The sequence below is a fragment of the Ricinus communis genome, chromosome 9 (genome assembly GCF_019578655.1).
Source record: "Ricinus communis isolate WT05 ecotype wild-type chromosome 9, ASM1957865v1, whole genome shotgun sequence".
Lineage (NCBI taxonomy): Eukaryota > Viridiplantae > Streptophyta > Magnoliopsida > Malpighiales > Euphorbiaceae > Ricinus > Ricinus communis.
Genome location: NC_063264.1, coordinates 26,326,898 through 26,348,046, shown reverse-complemented (window position 1 = coordinate 26,348,046; position 21,149 = coordinate 26,326,898). Strand labels below are relative to the sequence as shown.

General features: G+C 30.8%; 2 protein-coding genes across 3 annotated transcripts; both read right to left on the bottom strand.

Moving 5' to 3' along the window:
* Positions 1-5,736: 5,736 nt before the first annotated feature.
* On the bottom strand, positions 5,737-10,597 carry LOC8288261 (ubiquitin domain-containing protein 1). Its single transcript, XM_002524479.4, has 4 exons — positions 10,254-10,597; positions 9,462-9,584; positions 6,203-6,322; positions 5,737-6,005 (listed from the first exon to the last, which is right to left on the bottom strand). Exons 1-4 carry the CDS (start codon positions 10,288-10,290, stop codon positions 5,941-5,943), a joined length of 345 nt encoding a protein of 114 aa, XP_002524525.1. The 5' UTR covers positions 10,291-10,597; the 3' UTR covers positions 5,737-5,940.
* Positions 10,598-13,099: 2,502 nt separating this feature from the next.
* On the bottom strand, positions 13,100-18,745 carry LOC8288262. Of its 2 annotated transcripts, none has more exons than XM_015722588.3 (7): positions 18,432-18,745; positions 18,169-18,240; positions 17,883-18,050; positions 17,076-17,246; positions 16,645-16,854; positions 14,860-14,948; positions 13,100-13,862 (listed from the first exon to the last, which is right to left on the bottom strand). In XM_015722588.3, exons 1-7 carry the CDS (start codon positions 18,523-18,525, stop codon positions 13,215-13,217), a joined length of 1,452 nt encoding a protein of 483 aa, XP_015578074.2. In that variant the 5' UTR covers positions 18,526-18,745; the 3' UTR covers positions 13,100-13,214. The 2 variants fall into 2 exon arrangements, with proteins under 2 accessions (XP_015578074.2, XP_002524526.2); XM_002524480.4 differs by having other exon boundaries at positions 13,100-13,865; positions 18,432-18,744.
* Between the last annotated feature and the right edge of the window lie 2,404 nt (positions 18,746-21,149).

Sequence of the window (21,149 nt, the reverse complement as noted above, 5' to 3'; positions counted from 1 at the left end):
CGGGCATCAACATTTTGCTTCTTGCTTCTCCATGTCACAAGATTTCCACCCATGAACAAAAAATATCCTGCAGTTGATCGTCTATCATCGATCGATCCAGCCCAATTAGCATCAGTGTAAACCTCTATGTTTTGCCAATCCGTATGTTGAGTGAACAAAATTCCTTTTTCAGGTGCAGACTTCAGATACCGTAAGATTCTTATGACAATATTCATATGTCTTTCTCCAGGATTATGCATGAATTAGCTAATAATACTCAAAGCATATGCAAGATCAGGTCTTATGTGAGCTAAATACATTAATCTTCCTACAAGTCTATAATATTTTCCTTTATCAACGAGTACTTGGTCTACCTCAAGTCACAACTTCAGGCCTTCCTCAACTGGTGTATCAACTGGTTGACATGCTGACATTCCAGTTTCATGCAATAAATCCAATGCATACTTCCTTTGAGATAGAAAAGTTCCTTTCTTTAATCTTGAAACTTCAATCCCAAGAAAATATTTCAAGCAACTCAGGTTTTTCATTTCAAACTCTTTGGACAAGTATTCTTGTAATGCCTTCCTCTTTTTTGGATCATTTCCTGTAACTACCATGTCACTCACATAGATAATGAGAGTTGTGATCTTCCCATTTGCCTTCTTTATAAACAAGGTGTGGTCTCTATTACTCTGATGGTATCCAAAAGGTTTCATAGACTTTAAAAATCTCCCAAACCATGCCTGTGGAGATTGTTTCAGTCTATATAACGATTTCTTCAACTTGCAAACTTTCCCATTCTGCATTGTTGACATACATCCAGGTGGAAGCTCCATATAGATTTCTTCAGATAATTCACCATGTAAAAAAGAATTCTCAACATCAAACTGCTGTAATGGCCAACCCAAATTTGCAGCCAAGGATAATAACACTCTCACAGTATTGATTTTAGTTACGGGAGAGAAGGTTTCAGTGTAATCAATCCCATAGGTTTGAGTGTACCCTTTTGCTACCAATCTTGCTTTGAATCGCTCGATTGTGCCATCTGCTTTATACTTTATAGTGTAGACAAAACGACACCTCACTGGTTTCTTTCCTGCTGGACAATCAACAAGCTCCCATGTTTCATTCTTTTGCAAGGCTTTCTTTTCTTCGTTCATTGCAGCTTTCCATTTTGGATCAGATAAAGCTTCCTGCATACTGTTAGGAATAGATACAGTAGATAACTGATTTGACAGTGACTTATTTGATTCTGACAGGTTATGATTCGACACATAATGACTCATTGGGTATTTAACTTTACCAGAAATTTCAAGCTCATAACTAATTTTAGGAATACCTCTGGTGGATCATTCTAGTAATTGTTTTCTCAATGGATCGGGTTCAGGAATAGGATTATCTTCAGCAGGTGATTGGCGTGGTATTTCAGCTTGGGATTTAGGGTCTTCTTCACTCGAGGACTCTTCTTCAACTGATGGACTTAGATCTTCTTGCTCAATACGTATCTCATGATTTTATGAGTGATCATTAACACCATTATCAACCACTTCATACTCCTCCTGAAATTGATAATCTAATGTCTGAATTTATTCTTGTCTCTCCTCCGAAAATTCAAACTCAAAATACATCACATCTTCATGAAAGACTATATCCATGGATATGAACATACGTCGAGTTGGAGGATGATAACATCTGTACCCCTTTTTATTTATTGCATATCCAAGAAACACACATCTTATTGCTCGAGGAGCAAGCTTATGGCGGTGATGTTTATGAATATGTACAAATACTACATAGCCGAAGACACGAGGAGGTAAGTTTGATGTTGATGGAGCAGTTGTAGTATCATTAAGGACCTGAAAAGGTGTCTGAAAATCAAAAGTCCATGAAGGACTTCGGTTAATTAAATATGCAGCAAAAGAAAGAGCTTCTCCCCAATATGATAATGGCATTTTTGCATGAAGCAATGAGGCATGAAAAATTTCTAGTAAATGCCTATTCTTACTTTCAACTACCCCATTTTGTTAGGGTGTATAAACACATGTACTTTGATTAACAATTATGTTTTCTTCTAAATAATGCTTCAATTCAGAGTTATAGTATTCACCACCATTATTGTTGCGAAGCACTTGAATATGTGTATTATATTGAATCTTAACATGTGTGTGAAATTTCTGAAACAATGCACTCACATCACTCTTAGATTTCATTAAGCACACCCAAGTCATCCTTGTGCAATCATCGATAAAAGTAACAAACCAACGAGATCCCCCCAAAGTTGAAATTTTATATGGATCCCAAACATCAGAATAAACAATCATGAAAGGTAAACAACTTCTATTAAAACTTGATGAAAAAGAGCTATGACAACTCTTGGCAAGTTCACAAACATCACAACGAAAAATAGAAACATCAATATTGTTAAACAAACCAGGAAATAATTTTTTTAGGTAGCCAAAAGAAGCATGCCCTAGACGTCTATGTTGTAACTAGATTTCTGCTTCAGTTTTTTCCTTCTTTGGACCATCCATTGCAAACGTATAATGCAACTTGGAAGAAGTATTCGATTGCAAGTCCAAGTAGTATAAATTCCCTCACCTAATACTACAGCCAATCGTCTACTTCGTTTGAATATCCTTAAAACAACAGAGATTAGGCCAAAAAATAACAACACAAGACAAAGTTGATGTTATTTGGGAAATAGATAAAAGGCTGTAATTTAATGATGAAAAAATTAAAACTGAGTCTAAATTTAAAGAATTGGTGGTATTAATAGGTCCCTCTCCAATAATTGGAACCTCATTACCATTTGCTACCAAAATAGGTTTTTGTAAGGATGATCTAAGTTTCTTAACCTGTCCAGAATCAAAGGTCATATGATTTGAAGCACCAGAATCAATTATCCATGTACTATCACAAATAGATGTAGAAACATTAAACACCTTACCTTCCTTGCTTGTGGTTGCTACTAATGTTGAAGTTGATTCAACATTGTCCACACTTGTTTTAGTTTCAACAACAGCGGAAATCAGAGAATTCTTAGCTTTCCTTCTTTGTGATCCTCGATTCTGATCCCACCAATCTGGATAGCCTATAAGCTCAAAGCAATGATCTTTGATGTGGCCTGACTTATCACAATAAGTACATTTTTGTGTAGACTTTCCAATACCAATAGATGTCTTTGACTTGTTGCGAATCACCATAGCAGCAGCAGCATCAGAGTCTCAATAGTCTCCTTTTAATGTTACACGACGGTTCTCCTCTCGTTGAATCATGGCATAGCTTTCTTCTAGGCCTGAAGTAGACTCCTGATGTAGGATTTCTCCATGAACCTGCTCAAAATGATCATCCAATCCAGCTAAAAATATATGCACCCGTAGTCGTTCAATAGATTTTTGGTACGCAACCACATCATCGGGATCCTTCATGACCACTTTATCTTTGTGATCCAATTCCTAAAAAATTGCAGTTAGTTCTCCATAATATTCAAAGAGAGATCTTCCATTTTATTTTAGCTGCAAAGGCTTTATGGTTTAAGGCGAAGAGCTGCAACTCATCACTGCCATCATAGAAAGCTTTTGATAAAGCAGTCCAGATTATATAGGTAGTGGATAAGCATAAATATTGCTTCATGATCTCTGGACTCATAGACATTAGAAGCCATCTCTTCACCTTTTGGTTTTCAGCAATACCCCTTTTCATACACATCCTCTGATTCAGCAGGTGGTTTTGTTTTTCCCCGAATATAGGAAATCTTTTCTTTTTCAGCAATATGCATTTCCATTAATTGGGACCGTACGTCATATAATTAGATTCTGTAAGCGTAATTCCTGCATTGAATGCTCCTTCAGATTGAATGATAATAAGTTTCGATTCAGATGGTTCACCATCTTTACCACTTATGCTGTTTTAAGTGTTTCAAGGCTTTTTTTTTTTTTTTTTGTCGGCTCTGATACCAACTTGAAAGAGATAACATAAGAATTAAGTTTTCATTATTGTATTCTAATATCAAAAAAGAGATACATCAGCCTTATATTTATACTCATATGTAAGATTTTGATAGAAACTAAATAACAATCTTTTAATAGCTAGACTCTAAATTTAAAAAATAAATACTTTTCATATCCTAACAGCCCTAACAACTCTTCTAGAAACAAGAATCTCAACAATGAAAATATAGTACGAAATCGCTATAAGAGATAAAGACATATCGAGAACGCTTGAAAAGTTTTAGTAAGTCATCTGCTCTAACGTTATGTCATACAATATAACTTGGTAAGAAGTGGTTTAATTTATATCATATTTATATTGTTTAGATTTATTTAATTGTTGTTATTTGGTGTTATTTTAATTATCTTTATATGCTCAACTTACTTTTTTAATATTTAGATGAATGGTGGAGAATTTTTGTGCATAGTGCTCCAACATTGCAAAAGATGGCTATAAGGATCCTCACTCAAACATCTTCTTCTTAAGGATGTGAAAGAAATTAGGGCCCTTTTTATCGCACTCATACCGAGAAAAGAAATAGACTTGTGCATCAAAGACTTAACGATACTGTCTATGTCAATTACAACTTGCGCTTGAAAGAGAGGTATGCTATCGCTTATAGATTAATCAAAAGGGAAAGTAACTTTTCTTTCATCATTTTGTGACATGTTCAATTTTTCTTTTTAAAAATCTAATGTTATGTCATTAGGGTTTATCAAAAGAAAACAACTTATGATCCTATTGACTATGAATGCATTAAAAAAAAAAAAACTGAATTTTGGATAGTAGAAGAAGATCCATCTTTAGGACTTGATTATGAAGAGTTGAAAGATGAACTTTACAAGGAGGATGGTGTTCCTATTATTGAAGAACCAAACAAATGTCCCCATACTCAAGGTTAGTACATACTTCAATGTATATTAGTATAAACATTAATTTAAATAAATTTTTCAATTATTATATGTTATTTGGCTATTGTTTATTTTGATTTAGTTATTCAGTTTTTATCAAATGATGATGAAACCTAATGATTTGGAGAATAGTCGTTTAGAATCATTTGAATGCCTTGATAGTGAAAGAAATTGAAACTCAACCATAAAAGAATTTGTTTGTTTTTTATAGTATTATGTTACATTTTTTTATTTTTATTTATTTAAGTATAATTGTCTTTTCATATGGATATTTATATACTTTATATTGGATTTATGTGTAAGAGATTTTATATTCAGATATTAATTTTAGAAAATATTGATAATTTATTGAATATTATATGTGTTGGGTTTAATTATTAGATAATGTTAAAATTATAGTCTAAAGTGTTTTTTAAATTAGGCATATGATAATATTTAAATAATTTATGTATATACTTTTAGTCACCGGGTCAACTCCAGTTGAACCTCTAATCCTTAATTCTCTACGTTCTCTCCGGATCAATGACCGGACTGAGTTTGAAAATTATGATTATAACATCTCATAATGTTCAGAAAATTATTTATTTACTCAATTCTCTGCTCAGTATTTTTCATTTTACTCATGAAAAGTCCATTAGACCATGAATTATACAACAAAAAGTAATTATCTCCTCTGGCTCTTCACAGATATTAAATCAAACTTTGTTAATGACTCGAGTATTAACAAACTTCAATAAAAACTCATGTCTGATAAGCTCTTTCTAGCTTGATTGCAAAGTACCCATTGACAAATTAACAAGGATTTCAGATGATTATGACACTAATAACTCCACCTAATCAACCCCTGGCTACAAAATTTTCATAAGAAATATGAGATCTTTTCACTAAAAGTAAACAATTGTTGGCTCTTGTTCAGTTGACAACAGTATTTTGCAGCAGAAGAGAAAAAGTTCCAAAAGCAAATGCATAAGGTACCCCATCTTTTATAGATATGCTAAGAGATAATATACATGATGTACATTAGAATCTGTGTACAGTGGTGGTAATTGCTTTCCTGTGCTCAGGCACCCCGGATTAAGTTGGTTGGTTCACTCAAAACATACTTGGGCAGTTCGTATTTTGCGCCTGCAAGCACATCTCAATAACTTTTAATCAGGACAAACAGATAAAACAGGAATTGTAAGAGTAAACTACCAAATCAGCAAGAGCATCCTGGAAATTAGCGGTTGAAATTAATTACCCAGCATACTCCAGAAATTTTATTGGGGAGGTTAAAATCGAGCCTAAGAATGATATCTAAGAATGTAACAAACTTTTGTTACCTCTTTCATCATAGCATATTGTCAAATCAGCATTCTGAACAATAACACCAGCACTGTCCACAATAGCTTGCGCAAGGCTTAGCTCAGCTTCAGCAGCAGCGCGTAGAGCATCCCAAATTTCTGGCACACAGAAAATTCATTTTTTTATTGTTAATTACATGTCAGGAAAAGTAATAGAAAACATTTTAAAAGAAAACTAAAGACGTACATAGAGTTCTTCAAAAGAAAAAAAAAAAAAACATGTACACAGAAATGTCCCAACAGAAAATTATTTGATATTAACTATAGAGCCTCTCATCTTCTCTTTTCATGAAACCTCTCTGTTCCAGTGAAACATAGACATGAGAGTTACAAGGAAGCATCGTTGCCATTGCCAACAGTTAACCATAGAGCAGTTCTCATCTATGCAGCACCCCTGTACCTTGGGGGTTAATTATACAACCACATAACACAATGGTCTTATTCGGTTAAGTTTCAACCTGAGGAATCCAGTTCAAGTCCTCAAATATAGCACCCTACATTAAATTTCATTCTTGCCAAATCCTTAATCCTTTCTGACCAGTGTGAACTTTCGTTTGCAAATCTCCATTTGTCTGGGAGCTCATTTTAAATGTATTTGCTGAAAGAATTAAAATCCAGTGTATCAAGCAATGAGTGCTCCAGCCATCTAACTCTAACAACTAATATAGTAGCAATTTGTTTGTCAAATATAACCTCAAGATTACTGGTACAACTATTCCGTCTAAACATCAATGCTTCTTTGCTCTCCTCGCACATGACCAGTCCAAGATTACTAGTATTTGGGTTTTCACTAAAATCAATTTTCTGCAATTAGTTATCTCATTCTCGTCCTAACACACTGAAATCTCAAAAGCAATATATAATCAAACATGCAATGAACTAAGATCATATATGCTTTTGGACTTGAAAGCTATATTACAAGACAATTAGACAAGAATACCTTACCCAAGGAGTCTTGTTTCACCAATTCTTTTTAAGTATCAATTCTCAAAAGTGAAATCAACTTTAATCATTCCAGTCCTAATCAAAATAAGTTGACCTACATCGCAATGAAACAGATTATCATTTCCTTCTAAGTTTGCCTTCACATTCTTAAATAGACTCTATAGAATATTCACTACTTTAAGCACTTTTCCTTTTGCTTCTTTCTCTGTAAATGATTACAATAATGTGCCTAAAATGCTGCGATCAGCAATGGGCAGTGCATTTTTGTTATTATTGTTGGTTGTTGCAGCAAAGACCACTATATTAGCCCTGTAGTTGGCTACATAATTAGCAAAATGTTAAGCAAATCATGACAACGGGAATGGGAATGACAAGAAGCAATAGATTATCTACCAAATATTTACTGCAGAAAACAAAGTCTCAAATTTAAATTTCCATATTCAGTGTATGCATAATGAGATCCAAAATTTTCCATCAATTATTGTTTGTCACACAGAACCTTGTGGCTATTGATTGAAGATCCAGACATGCTCATTAATATAGTTCAAAAGTATTAACAAAAAAAATATTAAAGAAAAGTTTCCTATTTTAGCTCCAGTTTTTCATTTGCAGTAATCTTTGCAAATATGAGAGCATCAACATGACTTGTTCCCTTCCGAATCTTTCATTATCTTGCAAAACAATGCAAATGACTGTAATATGAGGTTAGCAGAAAATTCTCTCTTCACAGATTTTCATACACTACCATTTCAGTGTAATGAAAGCAAGTGCACCACCAGAAAAAACATATTAGAAATTAACACCTTTTTTACCCTATATTCCTTATTGATATTTCAATCTTTATTTTCCCCCTTTTGTCGCTCAGACTGCCGTAATGGCAGACTGCTCTACTGGCATCACAAAAGACACAGAAATCAAGCAGAAGTTGAACTCCTATTACTAGTCAAACCAGTCTTAACTATACCACTGTAAAGATAAAATGCAAAACCCAACATCAACAAATACCGACTAACAAATATATTCATACAGTATTGTGAAGTTGTAAACCTTATTCTTTGAAATACATCACCAATTTTCAGGGGTGAGCATTTGGTTGGTTCAGTTCGGGACCAGTAAAACAGAATAAAGTGCTACTTTACATCTGAACCAAACTTAATTGAATAGGAGACCCAAGCTGAACTGAACCAAATTATTTTGGTTTGCTTCCGTACTTCTATTTTCTTTTTATTTTTAGTTTAACTTTGAATTAATCTTTTGTAGTTTTAAAGCTTGTACTTTCAGTAATATTCTTTAATTTTATAAGAATGACAATATTTTATTATGTTTATAAATTTATTACATAAAATATACTTTAAGCAATTAAATTTTTATAATCCACCCTTTTTCTCCTTTTCTTTCATCCAATCTTGCAATGATAACAGAAAAGCCTTTCACCAGCAACTACTCCCTTCGCCACTTGATGCACCAGCTGCACCATGCCAAAGTCAGCTGCCAAACAGCAAGCTCTAGAGGCATGCAACTTTACATATACGGGCTCAACATTCAAAAGAGATTAGTGGGGGAATTTCCTAAATTTAAAAAGTTCAAATAACACTTGCAATATGCACAAACACCAGTCTCTGAGGTTTAATAATAGCTGTTTAATGGAAGATTTCATTTGATTCTATCTTTAAGATTTAGAAAAGGATGGAGTGCAAGTCTCTACAAGAGGTAAAAAAACGATTTTTCATGAGTTCAGCAATATTTGTGATAACTCAACCTTTATGGAAGCTGGAGGAAAATGGCATCCTTGCTCATCACCAGTTTAAAAATCACAAGCAATTAAGTAGTGATTAACTAAAATAATACATCATGCACAATATTTTATAGATGTTGCAGGCAACTTTGAAGCATTGTATGATAAAAAGAAACAATCAGTAACTAAAATTTTAAGGTTCAATATATAGTACTAAGGTACATCAACATACATGGCAGCACTTTCTTTTTTTTCTTCCATGATTCTTCGTACAAAAGGTTTCTACATATTTTAAACATGCACTTCTTTAAATGACCATTTTTATGAAAAGCTTTGACTTTTGCTTTTCAGTTCTTCAATATCACTAGGTTTCATCTGAGTTACAAGAAGATATCAATATTCCACAAAAGATTATCTGTTATGTTATTCTAATTCATCAGATATAACTATTTATTATCAGGCTCATATTATATCAATTTGCTAATCAAGCTTGCTTTGATGTCAATAAAGCAGTCTAGTGAAAGTCATCAGAGTTAACACATTCTAAGGGAATACCACCTTTCCTTCCACCATAGTGAGGAGCAGTATCCCAAAATTCATCACGCATTTGTACAAGCTGAGACTTCGTTATGGGCTGAGGATGCTTCCAAGGTTTTGGCTTTCGTATCTTCTTCATAGTCCCTGAGGAATTCAGATTGTTAATTTGATAACCTGATCCTTAAGCTAACAATTAATTACATTGTCCGGACAGGGGCAACGCTAAGACTACCAAGTATGCTATGCACTACATAAGGCATAGATTAATACCGACTAAAGAAAATACAATCTTTTCCACAATTGCCGACTATGTTCTAGTGCTATAGGTTCATTATATTATGAGATATTCCAAAAAAATTCAGATGGTTATATTAACATGCCCAGAAAAAAATAGGCGTATTTGCTGCTCCTTTTCTCAAAATTCGTCCACCCAATGCCAGTAACTAATTATTGTAACCTTTGAAGAACACAGTGAATAGCATGCAGAAGCATCAAATAGAAGCATAGTTAGTTAATCTCCAATACCTTGCAAAATAAAATATATAGAATCAGCAGAGCAGTAATCCATAAAACTTGTGGTTCTTCTATATGAACTGATACCCAGTAAAAACCCACATCTACATTGTATGTGCCACCCAACAAAATCTTTTGAAATACAATAAATTTCTCTACACGTTTAAATTCTTAAAAATATTGCAGAACAGTGTTTCAGGTAATTACAGTTTCACAAGATTAACCTCATCAGAATTTAAAAGTACTAACGCGCATTGTAATAAAATTCATGAAAACAATAATAAAGAAGAGTTAGCTCACCGTCTCCTTTGGCATGTGAGGATCCAACACAACCCATTTCGTTGATTGCCCTACTACAATCAATTAACACAGAAACACTTGAGCAAATATTGGAAGAGAAAGAAACTTCATTGAAACTGATAAGAGCAAGTCAAAAAAGAAACTCTCTCTCCAGTTTCAACTTCCTACAGAGAAAAATCAAAGACCTTCTTTTCTTTTTATTTCTTCTTTTTTCTTTAGGGTTAAATAAATTTATTTTATTGAATTGTATTTCACTTAATTTGTTGGTGGGTTATGTGCCCTTAAGAAAAAGTTCAGGATAAAATTTAAAAAAAAAAATAATGAAGAAAATGTGAAGAGAACATGATAATTGAGGATGATGGTTGGATGTCATGATACTTTTCGTTGGAAAGAAAAGAAAATATTGATTGTTAGAAAGTTATATTTAATTATTTGTATTGGTCCTAAGCTTGTCATATGTTCAAAGTCATTTTATAAAAATTAATAATATAAATTTTTTAATAAATTAATATTAATAAAATATTTATTAAATATTTTTAATTATTTTATAATATCTTTCATCATATAATAGAAATCCTTATACTATTATATATTTGACAAATCTAATAGATAATTAAATTTTAAGATATTTATATAAAATGTTTAAAATGTTTTTTATTATGATTCAATGAGTCATCGTCTATACTAAATTAATTATATCTGAATATATCTTTTATAAAAGTTATTATTTATTAAAAACGATACATTTTAATTAAATAATTATTTTATTTATTTTCTAAAGTAATCTAATTATATTATTTTAATAATTATTTCATAAGAAAACTCCATATAGATAAAATAAGAAATATGAAAAATTTTATTTTAATTTTAAATTTATAATATAATACTTTTAATAATATTTATTTTAATTAAATATAGTTTTTATTTCTTAAAAAATAATAAGACAAAGAATAAAAAAAATGAATTTTGATTTTTCATGAAATAGATTAGGAACACATTATCAAAAAATACTAAATATTAAATAATATTAGATAATATTTTTCTTATATTTTACTTAATATGTTGCATTGCTTCATTATTAATAAAGAATAAGTTTCTTGAATTCAAAATATTTTAAAATTTTTATTTAGATCATATACAACTTAATAAGGTATATAACAATAAAATTTAATTATATATAACTTAACTTAAAAAGGTATATAACAATAAAATTTAATTATATATAACTTAACTTAAAAAGGTATATAACAATAAAATTTAATTATATATAACATATATATATATATATATATATATAGGGGTACTTTGATGGATAATTATGTTAATATATAAAATATATTAATCACATAAAGTAATTTACTTGCGGTAGTCTTACCAAAAATGTATTATAATAATAATGAACAAATCAGTATATCAATAAAATTAAATTAAAAAAATTATATCTTTTTTCTAATTTTTTGTTTTTTATTTCTATGAAAATTTATATTAAATTACTTGAATTCTATCATATATAGTGGAATATAATAATTCTTACGAGATTAGAAATATTATTAGATTGAATTAAATTAATTATTAATTAATTTTATTAAAATTAAAAATTAAATTAACTATATATAGAATTAGTATGAAATTAATAATCACTGATTAAGTTTAATATTATTCTAGTCAGTTTAAGAATTTTCTTCATGTTTTTATACATATTAATTTTTTTACTCACGTACTGTAAACACGTGAATGTCAATAATTAGACTCGTTATTGTCCAAAAAATAAACAATTTTAGTGTAATAAATCAATATAATATATAATATTTATTTAAATCTTAGTTTAGTTTTATAAAATAGATTGATGTGTTCGTTTAAATTCGGTCTTAATTTGTATCAACTCTAAATTCAATCCATCTAATTATATATTTAATAAAAAATTACTAAATTTAAATAGAAATATAAAATAAATACTTATATTATATTAAAATAACAATTAATGCTTGCTAATATTTTATTCTCTTTGTTAATTCTCAATAGTAATCTTAAGTTGTTAATATAAATATAGAAACAAGTGATAATTAATATTTTTAAAAAATAATTTTAAATTAAGCTGTGATTGGTTTAAATATGCATAGTAAATAAGATAAATAAATATATAAATATATATTACATATATATAATACATATAAAACTACGTTTTCTATATATTTTTTAACATATTTTTTAGATCTCTAAAATAAGATTCAATTATGCTTACTGATCGAACTTTTAGAATTAAATTTAAAATTAATAATTTAACTTGTTATTGCCATGTAATAAAAAATAAAACAACTACTAAGCTTAGAATAAAAGGAAATATTTTGGTGTGATAGATTAATAAAATATCTTAAAAACTAAAATATTTATTTAAATTTTATTTTATTTTTTATAAAATAGGATGATGCATTTATTGTCTAAATCCGATTTTAATTTAAAATGGTTAACTATACTAAAAACTTTTCTATTATAGAATTATTATTTTTTATCTACTGACATGATAAAATCTTTTAAAACAATAATCCAATCATAACTAGTCAGAAAAATCCTATATATTATGGCCCATATGTCAGTTAATCATAATATGGTTAAAAATTTAAAATTATTGTATAATTAATTGAATAATTAATTTATTAATTAATGTAATACTAAAAAATAATTACTATTTTTAGAATAGAATCATTAGATTTTTATTTGTTGTAATGTTTTTGTTTTAACTTGTTTGTTTCTTTTCTCCAGTTCAATTTGATCAGTTTCAGTTCAGTTTAAGCTTAAGCAGTTTTCTTTTCTCTCAAGCCTAACCCCAGTTGCCTTCGACCCTATACTTAATAAACAGATCCTCATTAGCAGTTTTTTGATTTAGAATAAATGCTAAGAGAATAATTGACAGGATACAAAAAGAAAAGTGGAGATGAGTAAATAAGTAAGAGTAGCAGCAGATCAAAATTGGTAGGAATTGCCGGATCCATACTTGCTTCTCATATTGTAATGATCAAATTTTGGATTATCATAATCCACATGCTTCATATTGACAGGTTTTGGCTCTGCCCCAGTTGCTGCAGGAGCTACCTCTCCACTCTTATCCCGTTGGCGATGCCTCGTTTTCTCCTTGTGGCTCTTGGATCTACCCGAAGAAGGCATCTCACCTGATCCGTAGAACTCTGCATATTCTTGGCGTTTTGAAGATCTGTGCTTGCTTGACAAAGAAGGGTCCTTGAAGCTGGCTGACTTGATCTTTGGTGGTTTCATTTCTGAATATTTATCACTTGCATTGGGATTATGGACCTGCCGGGTTTCAGACAAAGGAACGGAAATACTCTGCCTGTGGACTGATGGGGGCTCGACTTCGTCCTCAGGCATCCTTAGGGTATCTTTCAACGGCGTAAGGCCTTTCCTGGATCCATTTGATCTTAACCATGAAGGTATCAAGTAGAGGAACATATCAGCCAATGCCTCAAGTGTAAGCTTAGACAGATCGATCATGAGCTGTCCAAAAGACGGCCACCTAGGTTCCTCTTTCATGCTTCCTGTGATAGGAGTTGGTTTCTCCATGCTCTGGTGCTCTAGGATTTCACTCTCTGAAAAATGCTGCTGCATCAGTGTAGGAATCAGATTAAGTCAAATGCATAATGGACAAGTTTGTTAACTGAATATGCATATCTTCATGGAGGCAGAAATATAGCACAAGCTTTTTTAACTTCCCAGACCAACCCTTAAGACCCCCAAAACTACAGAACAGGCATGAAGCGCAGTTGACAATCAATCACATCCAGCTAAAGAAAGAATCAGAAAGTCAACACCCCAAGAAATAACATAAAATAGAAAAAGTCCACGAATTGCCAAATTGCACATCCTAAGTCAACTTCCAACTTCTAAAAGCAACGATTTCCTAAAAAAGCTGCCTTTCTGCGGGCTACTTTTAATTACAGAAAGCAGGCTCCATTTGTTCTATGAAAAATAACTTGTTTCTTAGAAATTCTTTTTGAGGAAATTCTGTTTGAGAAAATAACTTATCTTTTATTGTCTGGTTGCATATGAAAAATCACATGATAATTATTTTCTAGTGTTCGACACTTTTTGTAAAATGTTACTTTCTTTTCACTTAAAATATATACAACTCATAAAAATTCTATTTTTTCAATCTACAATTAAAATTTTTTAAAAAATCACATCAAAGTAACAAAATTGAAAAGAAATTCGACGACTGTCCAGAGACCGGAGCTAACTGCTGCCACTGATGGTAACTGGAGATTACTGGAGGTCATTGCTGATAGTTAATATATTAACATATAATAAGTTAGTTTTTTTGTACAAGGTTTCTTTTTCACAAATCTGTAGAAGTGCAAAAAATGGCTTAGTTTTTCCTTTGACCAGAAAAAAATTTCCTGTTGACCAATTTACATTCCTACAATATTTTCTGCAAAATAACGAACCCTTACTTGCAAACAGCATTTTCTAATGAGGATAGACAGGTATAGTATACTGACAGGACTACTGCACGCATTGAGCATAAGCATCTTAAAATTTCCTTTTTTCTTATTAGGGATCAATAATAATAAGAAAAATTCGAAATTGAGATTTGCACCGTTTTTGAGAAGAAAGAAGGCCCAAATCCCTGCTGAAGCATGCATGTGACATATCCAGTGAAGACAGCACCAACAACCATAAGGAGATCTGCCAAAAGACCCATGAAAGAAGTCAGTCAGTAGAGCCAATTACAAACAGCATGCAAAATCCAAGTGATGACAGTGCCAATTTTATTGCATTTAAACGATTGAGTGAATGCTATTATTATGAGAAAATGGGGAAAAATTAATTTCCATTTTACTTTCTATTTCTTTCCTTTTTCCTTTGATGGGGAATGAAGAGAGTTTGGTTGAGGGTAGAAGATGCTAGACACTGGAACCTTGGAAGTTGATCTCTAATATAACCTGAAGACCATCTCTTGGACAATATTTCAAATCCCCAACAGAAAATATGCAGAGGAAATAGACCTTAAGAACATTAATTGAAAAATATTGGACAAGGTCATGTTCAGCTGAAAAGAAATACTCTGGGTCAAAACTACCAAAATGTTTCTTCTATATCGCCATAATAATCACTGACGGAACCAAAAGCAAATAGAGCATGAAACACTATATCTAACCACACAATTTGACCCAAAGATCTTTTGGTCCTGTAACTTGAGATCAATGCATGACTAGTTTTCTTTACCTATTAATTGATGTGATTAAAATGGCAAAAGTATGTCAAAATTGGAGGATATCCTTATACTATGACCCAGGGACTTGTTGAGGAGGGCAAAACATTCAGTTAACTGTCAAAAGTAATGATTTGGATTTGAGGTATTAGTCAAATTTATAAACATACAAATTTAGACCGAACCAACAAAGATGCTAATAGAAATGTCTCGACAAAATTAAAAGAGGGTGTATTTGAAATTACATTTACTAGGCATTTCATATTCATCCTCGAAAACTAAAGTATGATAATGATTTATGCATTTAATCTCCTAACTAATCTATATCACTAAAGAACCCTATAGTATTGTAAAGCAAGCTTGTACAATCAAAATGTAACCTCAGAGAATTTCAGGTATATACATGTATGCATGTGTACACTAATGCTATATATCAGTTACCTGTTATCTGATCAGTTCAGCTCTTATTTCTCTATCATAGAAATAAATCACTGATTAAGAGCATCTTTCACAAAGCATTCATATACAAAAGCATGAGGAGGGTAACTGTAATATAAATGAAGTATGATGAAATTCCATGACTGTAGACTTGGTCCCTAACTGAAAGAAGCTCAATTGAAAGTTTCTAGTGATTAGTAGCCCTTCATTTCCATAATCATCAGTATGATGGGTGCCTCCTCCCATCATCATATTCATAATCTAGAACAATGACAACAAAGCTAGATCACCAGATTGGACACTGTTACATCATGTATATAGGATAGGTTGTATACCCTAAATAGGAGTCCTCCTTGTATAGTATTTACCATGTTTAGGAGTCTTCCTTCTTGTTTATATATATGTGTTATTAGTGAGAATAAAATATTCGATTTTATTTGCTTCCACAAGTTTTAAGTGCAATCTATATGCGAGGTTTTTTCATCAACTTCTGAATTCTTTTATCTTTACCAAGGAATACATACTGTAGATTTTAGAAATAAATAAGATATCGATTTGCTGGAAATATCTCACCACTAAGCATGCATTATGCAGCATACTTGATATGGAATCATGTAGTAGTGGAGATCATATGAAACACAAGATTCCTTTTCTTAACAAGGAAATTGAAATGCATATAGATCAGACTTATAAATATAGTGCTTATATAAACCAAATAATATGGGAAGAAACCTGTAACAGTAATCGAACTGGACTGATAATCACAATCTTCTTGGTTGAGAGAGATTTGTCGGAGAGCCGCATTTCCTCTATCAACAACTAATAGGGAGCATGTGGAGTGAACATAAACTACATCAAAATCAGTTGAGAATTTTGCGTCCTCACTGGGTCCATCCCTGTAGCCTGCAGTATTTGATTTCCCACCAGCAATAGTTGTCACACCTGCAAACAATTTCCAGACTCACCATTTTATTTATATAAAAGTTAAGATTTTCAACTTTGAAGTACTATATAGTAAGTAGTTATCAATTCCTAAACTTGTTTGTTAGTGTGTAATGAGGTATACTTTCATGTGTAGTTCAATGCATTATCTTTAGTAAAAAGAGGGATTGTTTAATGCAATAGATATTTACACTATAAAGTCTGAAACAAACTATACATACCAGCATCTCCAATCTTTCTAATGGCAAGATTCAAGGTATCAGCAACATACACGTTCCCTTTATCATCCATGGTTATACCTTTAGGATGATTAAAACGAGCTTCATTTGATTTTCCATCCACATGTCCTTTATAACCCTGAAATGATCCAGCCACCAATCTTGCCCTACTGTCTGCAAAAATAAAGTCCAGACATAACACACGACTCAGGAAAAAGGTAAAAGATGTGTACTAGCTCCATGCATTAAATGCAAATCCTTAACTTCAGTTCATAGAGTTGTTCTGGAAGCTATGCAAAATAGTATAGTTAGTTATTTTGGAAGAAAAACAAAATTCATGTTCAGATTCCAGATATAAGGGATCTATTTCATTGTAGAGGCACTACAGTGTGCTATCAATACAATTTTCCTCTCTTTATCCTTCATAAAATAAAAGGGGCACCATACTCTAGACTTAAAATGTTAATTAGATTACTCATAAAGTGGAACAAGCAACAAATAAAACTCGTGACAATCTTCATGGTTGAAGTTGTAGGAAAGCCAATGACAACATAAACACATATGAACTTGCTTTATGTTTTATTCCCAATTGCCATTAAAGAGTTGTTGAAGTATGATTTTAATATATTCCATATGCATCATTAACTGAAATTATTAACTAATAAATAACTAATGTTTTCTGGCCCCTGAAGGTTACAAATGAAGCAGACAAAATGTAACAATAACGAGTTTTCTACATTTTCTTAACATTCAATACACTTAAAAAATGAATAAAAAAAGAACAAAAAGAAATCTAAGGAGCAAACATACATTGGGACAATGGTGGTGTAATTTTGACAATGTTGCTATTAACTTCATCAACAGCATATAATTCACCATCCTCAGAGACACGGATTTTATAAGGAACTACTCCAATTTCATTTCCTTCCACAACAGTCTCAACCAAATACCCATCTTCAAATTGAAGAACGTTTCCATCTGCTCAAATACAACAAAACCACATGACTGATTAAATATATACATATAAAAGAAAATGATCTTTAACCAATAAAACAGATAATTCTTTTGAAAAAAAAAAAATGACATATCAAGTTACCTGATTGAGGTGTTTTAGAAGATGATCTAGCAGTCCATTTGAGAAAAGAAGAGAAGTGTTTAATTAATGGCCCTGAGAACCCAAAGTTCAAAAAAAAAAAGGAAAAAATTAAACTACATCAGAGAAAAAATTAGAACATAATTCTATAATTACTTGGTGGATTGTTTGAACTTCTGGAAATTTAGCACCATAAGAAAAAGAAGTACAAAGGTAAAAATAAAAAAGAAGAAGGCATAAACAGAGAGAAAGAGATAGAAAGCAACCTGCAGGAGCAGCATGAGCTTGGAACTGAAGATTAAAAGCAAGAAAAAGGGTTAGAAGAAGAGGAGCGAGGTAGAAAAGATGGGATCTTCTCATAGCTCTTTCCCTAAACAAAATCAGTAGGTTGGATTTATGAAGCGATAGAAACTGGCTTGGTAAATTGGGTACCAGCCGTGCGTTTTTGCTACTAGCACAGACACACACACACCCCTTGCCTTAGTGGCCTCCAAGCAGTAAAGGCAGCTTTTTTCTTTTTTTGACGAGGAAAAAAGAACGAAAAAGAAACAAAGGTGAATTTGGTTTCTAACAAAAAGGATAAGTCATAAAAGGGCGATTTTTGAGGGTGCCCAAACAGATAAATTAATTAATATATATAGAGAAGGTTTTGTAAATGGAAAAACCCATCTTTTACTACCCGTATCTTAATTATGTTTTGATAATTGCCCTTTATTTAAAAGGGGCATCGAATGTGATATACTGGATAGGTCTGACCACATCTCGGTTAGTATATTATCGAATCTGTTTAAGGCTGAATTCTCTCTAAATAGAATTAGGATTGATGATTTTAATTTAAAAACGACAGTTATAATTAAAAAATATTACAACAGTCACTAAATTGAATATTACACTAATTAACTCTCAAAAACAGATTGTAAGTCTGCTGAAGTTTCTCAATGTAGGTTGGAATCTGTTACATATATCACGGTTATTATTCTTTTTATTTTTTATAATAAAATATATAAAATAATTTTTTTACTAATTTACCTATTTTTGACAATTGCTTATTAGAAATAACTTTGGTAGTTCAAAATTTGTTAGTTGTTTATAAATTGAGATAATTATTATTTGTTTCTTGTATTTTTTTTATATTATACTAGTTATTTCTGATATTTAAAAATATATTTTTTATTTTTTTATTTTGTAATTTTATACTAACTTATGTTAGGAAATCGTTAATTAAATTTGATTTTATACTATTTATCCCCTAATTTTTTATGTAATATATAAATTGCCTCCTAGTTTTTATTTATTGCACTAAAATTTCCTTACATTTTGAAAGTCAATGTAAATAATTATCTAAATAGATAAAAGAAATATAATTTGATCTTTAAACAACATTTTTTATAAGAAGAGTAAGAGGAAGGAGGACAAGAGAAAAAATGAAATTTCAATATGAAATATTTCAAGTGCATTTTATAAAAATATAAAAACCAGATGGTTCATCAAAAGTAATTTACAGTTCATGTGGTAAAAATACAAATTTAGAGTTAGAGGTGGTCATAGGATATTTAGAGAAAAAGCATTCTAACCAAATTAGAGTGACACCAACATAAATTTTGGGTGCATAATTTCTTATTCTTTTTCTTAATTATTTAAGTATTTAGATAAAAATAAAATAAAATAATTAAAAGTTATTAGTATAGGCCCTGATTGTCTAAACGTATTAATGAATGGTCGCACAGAAATTCTAGTTATGTTGCAGGAAAGGCAAAATAAAATTACCATTTTTACTAAATACACCATTTTTTTTTAAATAGTTTCTTAACAAATAATAGTGGAACTATTGCTGTAAAATTTAGAGATAATATTAGGCCCTATAATTATATATTTTCTTTTATATCGACTGGTGTAGAATTGATTATAAAATAAATAAAAAAATGAGTGCCTTATATTTTTAGAATATGCAGCCAAAATCATCATCTATTAGGTTGGTTCATACTTATCGATAAAGAGATGGCTAAATTTACTCAACTATATTCTTTTAGTATCAAAATAGAGTGCATATTTTCAAAATAATGGATCACGAAATTCTGTAAATAAAATGTTAAAAGAATTTGTGGAGATGTCCAATGAATATAACGAATTAGGTGATCATTCATAATGGTACGCATCAATTTAAAGAAAATGAGTTGCTACCTATCAAATTGAAATTGTCAGGTAGAAGACCTCGGGATAGTCTACAATACTTCATTCTCTCATGCTTTGAAATAGTTGGACCGATAGTTAGTTATTTTAGTTTATTTGACAAAGAAAGTGACATCATGTTGAGCGTAAATCAGAAAAACTAAAATAAATTTCAATTTTGCATCAAAGTCTTATAGTAATGCAGTATCTTATATTATTTTCTTATTGTAAAGATGGGTAGACAATAGATTCTATATATTGTCACAGATTGCACATCTATTTATGCTAGAAAAATTATGACTATGAGAGAGTATTATGCTTATAAATACAACAACGTCTAAATGAAAGAAGTATTTTAATAAGAGGCAGTCGTCTATTTTAACTATAAAAGTTAATGCATTTTCATGCGTTAAAGAGAAAAGATTAGATTTTATCAGATGTAGCAAAAAAGAATTGCGGTTTTAGATTTATATTGGAATTAAAAATGTAGTTAAAAGTGGATTAAATAGTTCAAATAATATAGGAAATCAATTATTATTTTGCCATCTAGCTAGCCCTAGGTACATGATCGAACACTATCGTAATACTATGACTATCAGTAAATTTTACAGACATCCAGATTTATTTATAACTTTCACATGGAATCCTTTATAGCCAAAAACCCGAAAATAAACCTGACATTAAATGTCATATATTTAAATTAAAAATTAATAAATTAATTTAGGATATTAAAAAATACAAGCACTTTAGTAAAGTCCTTGATTTCTTATGTAATATTGAGTTCCAAAAAAGAGGATTACCGCATATTCACTATT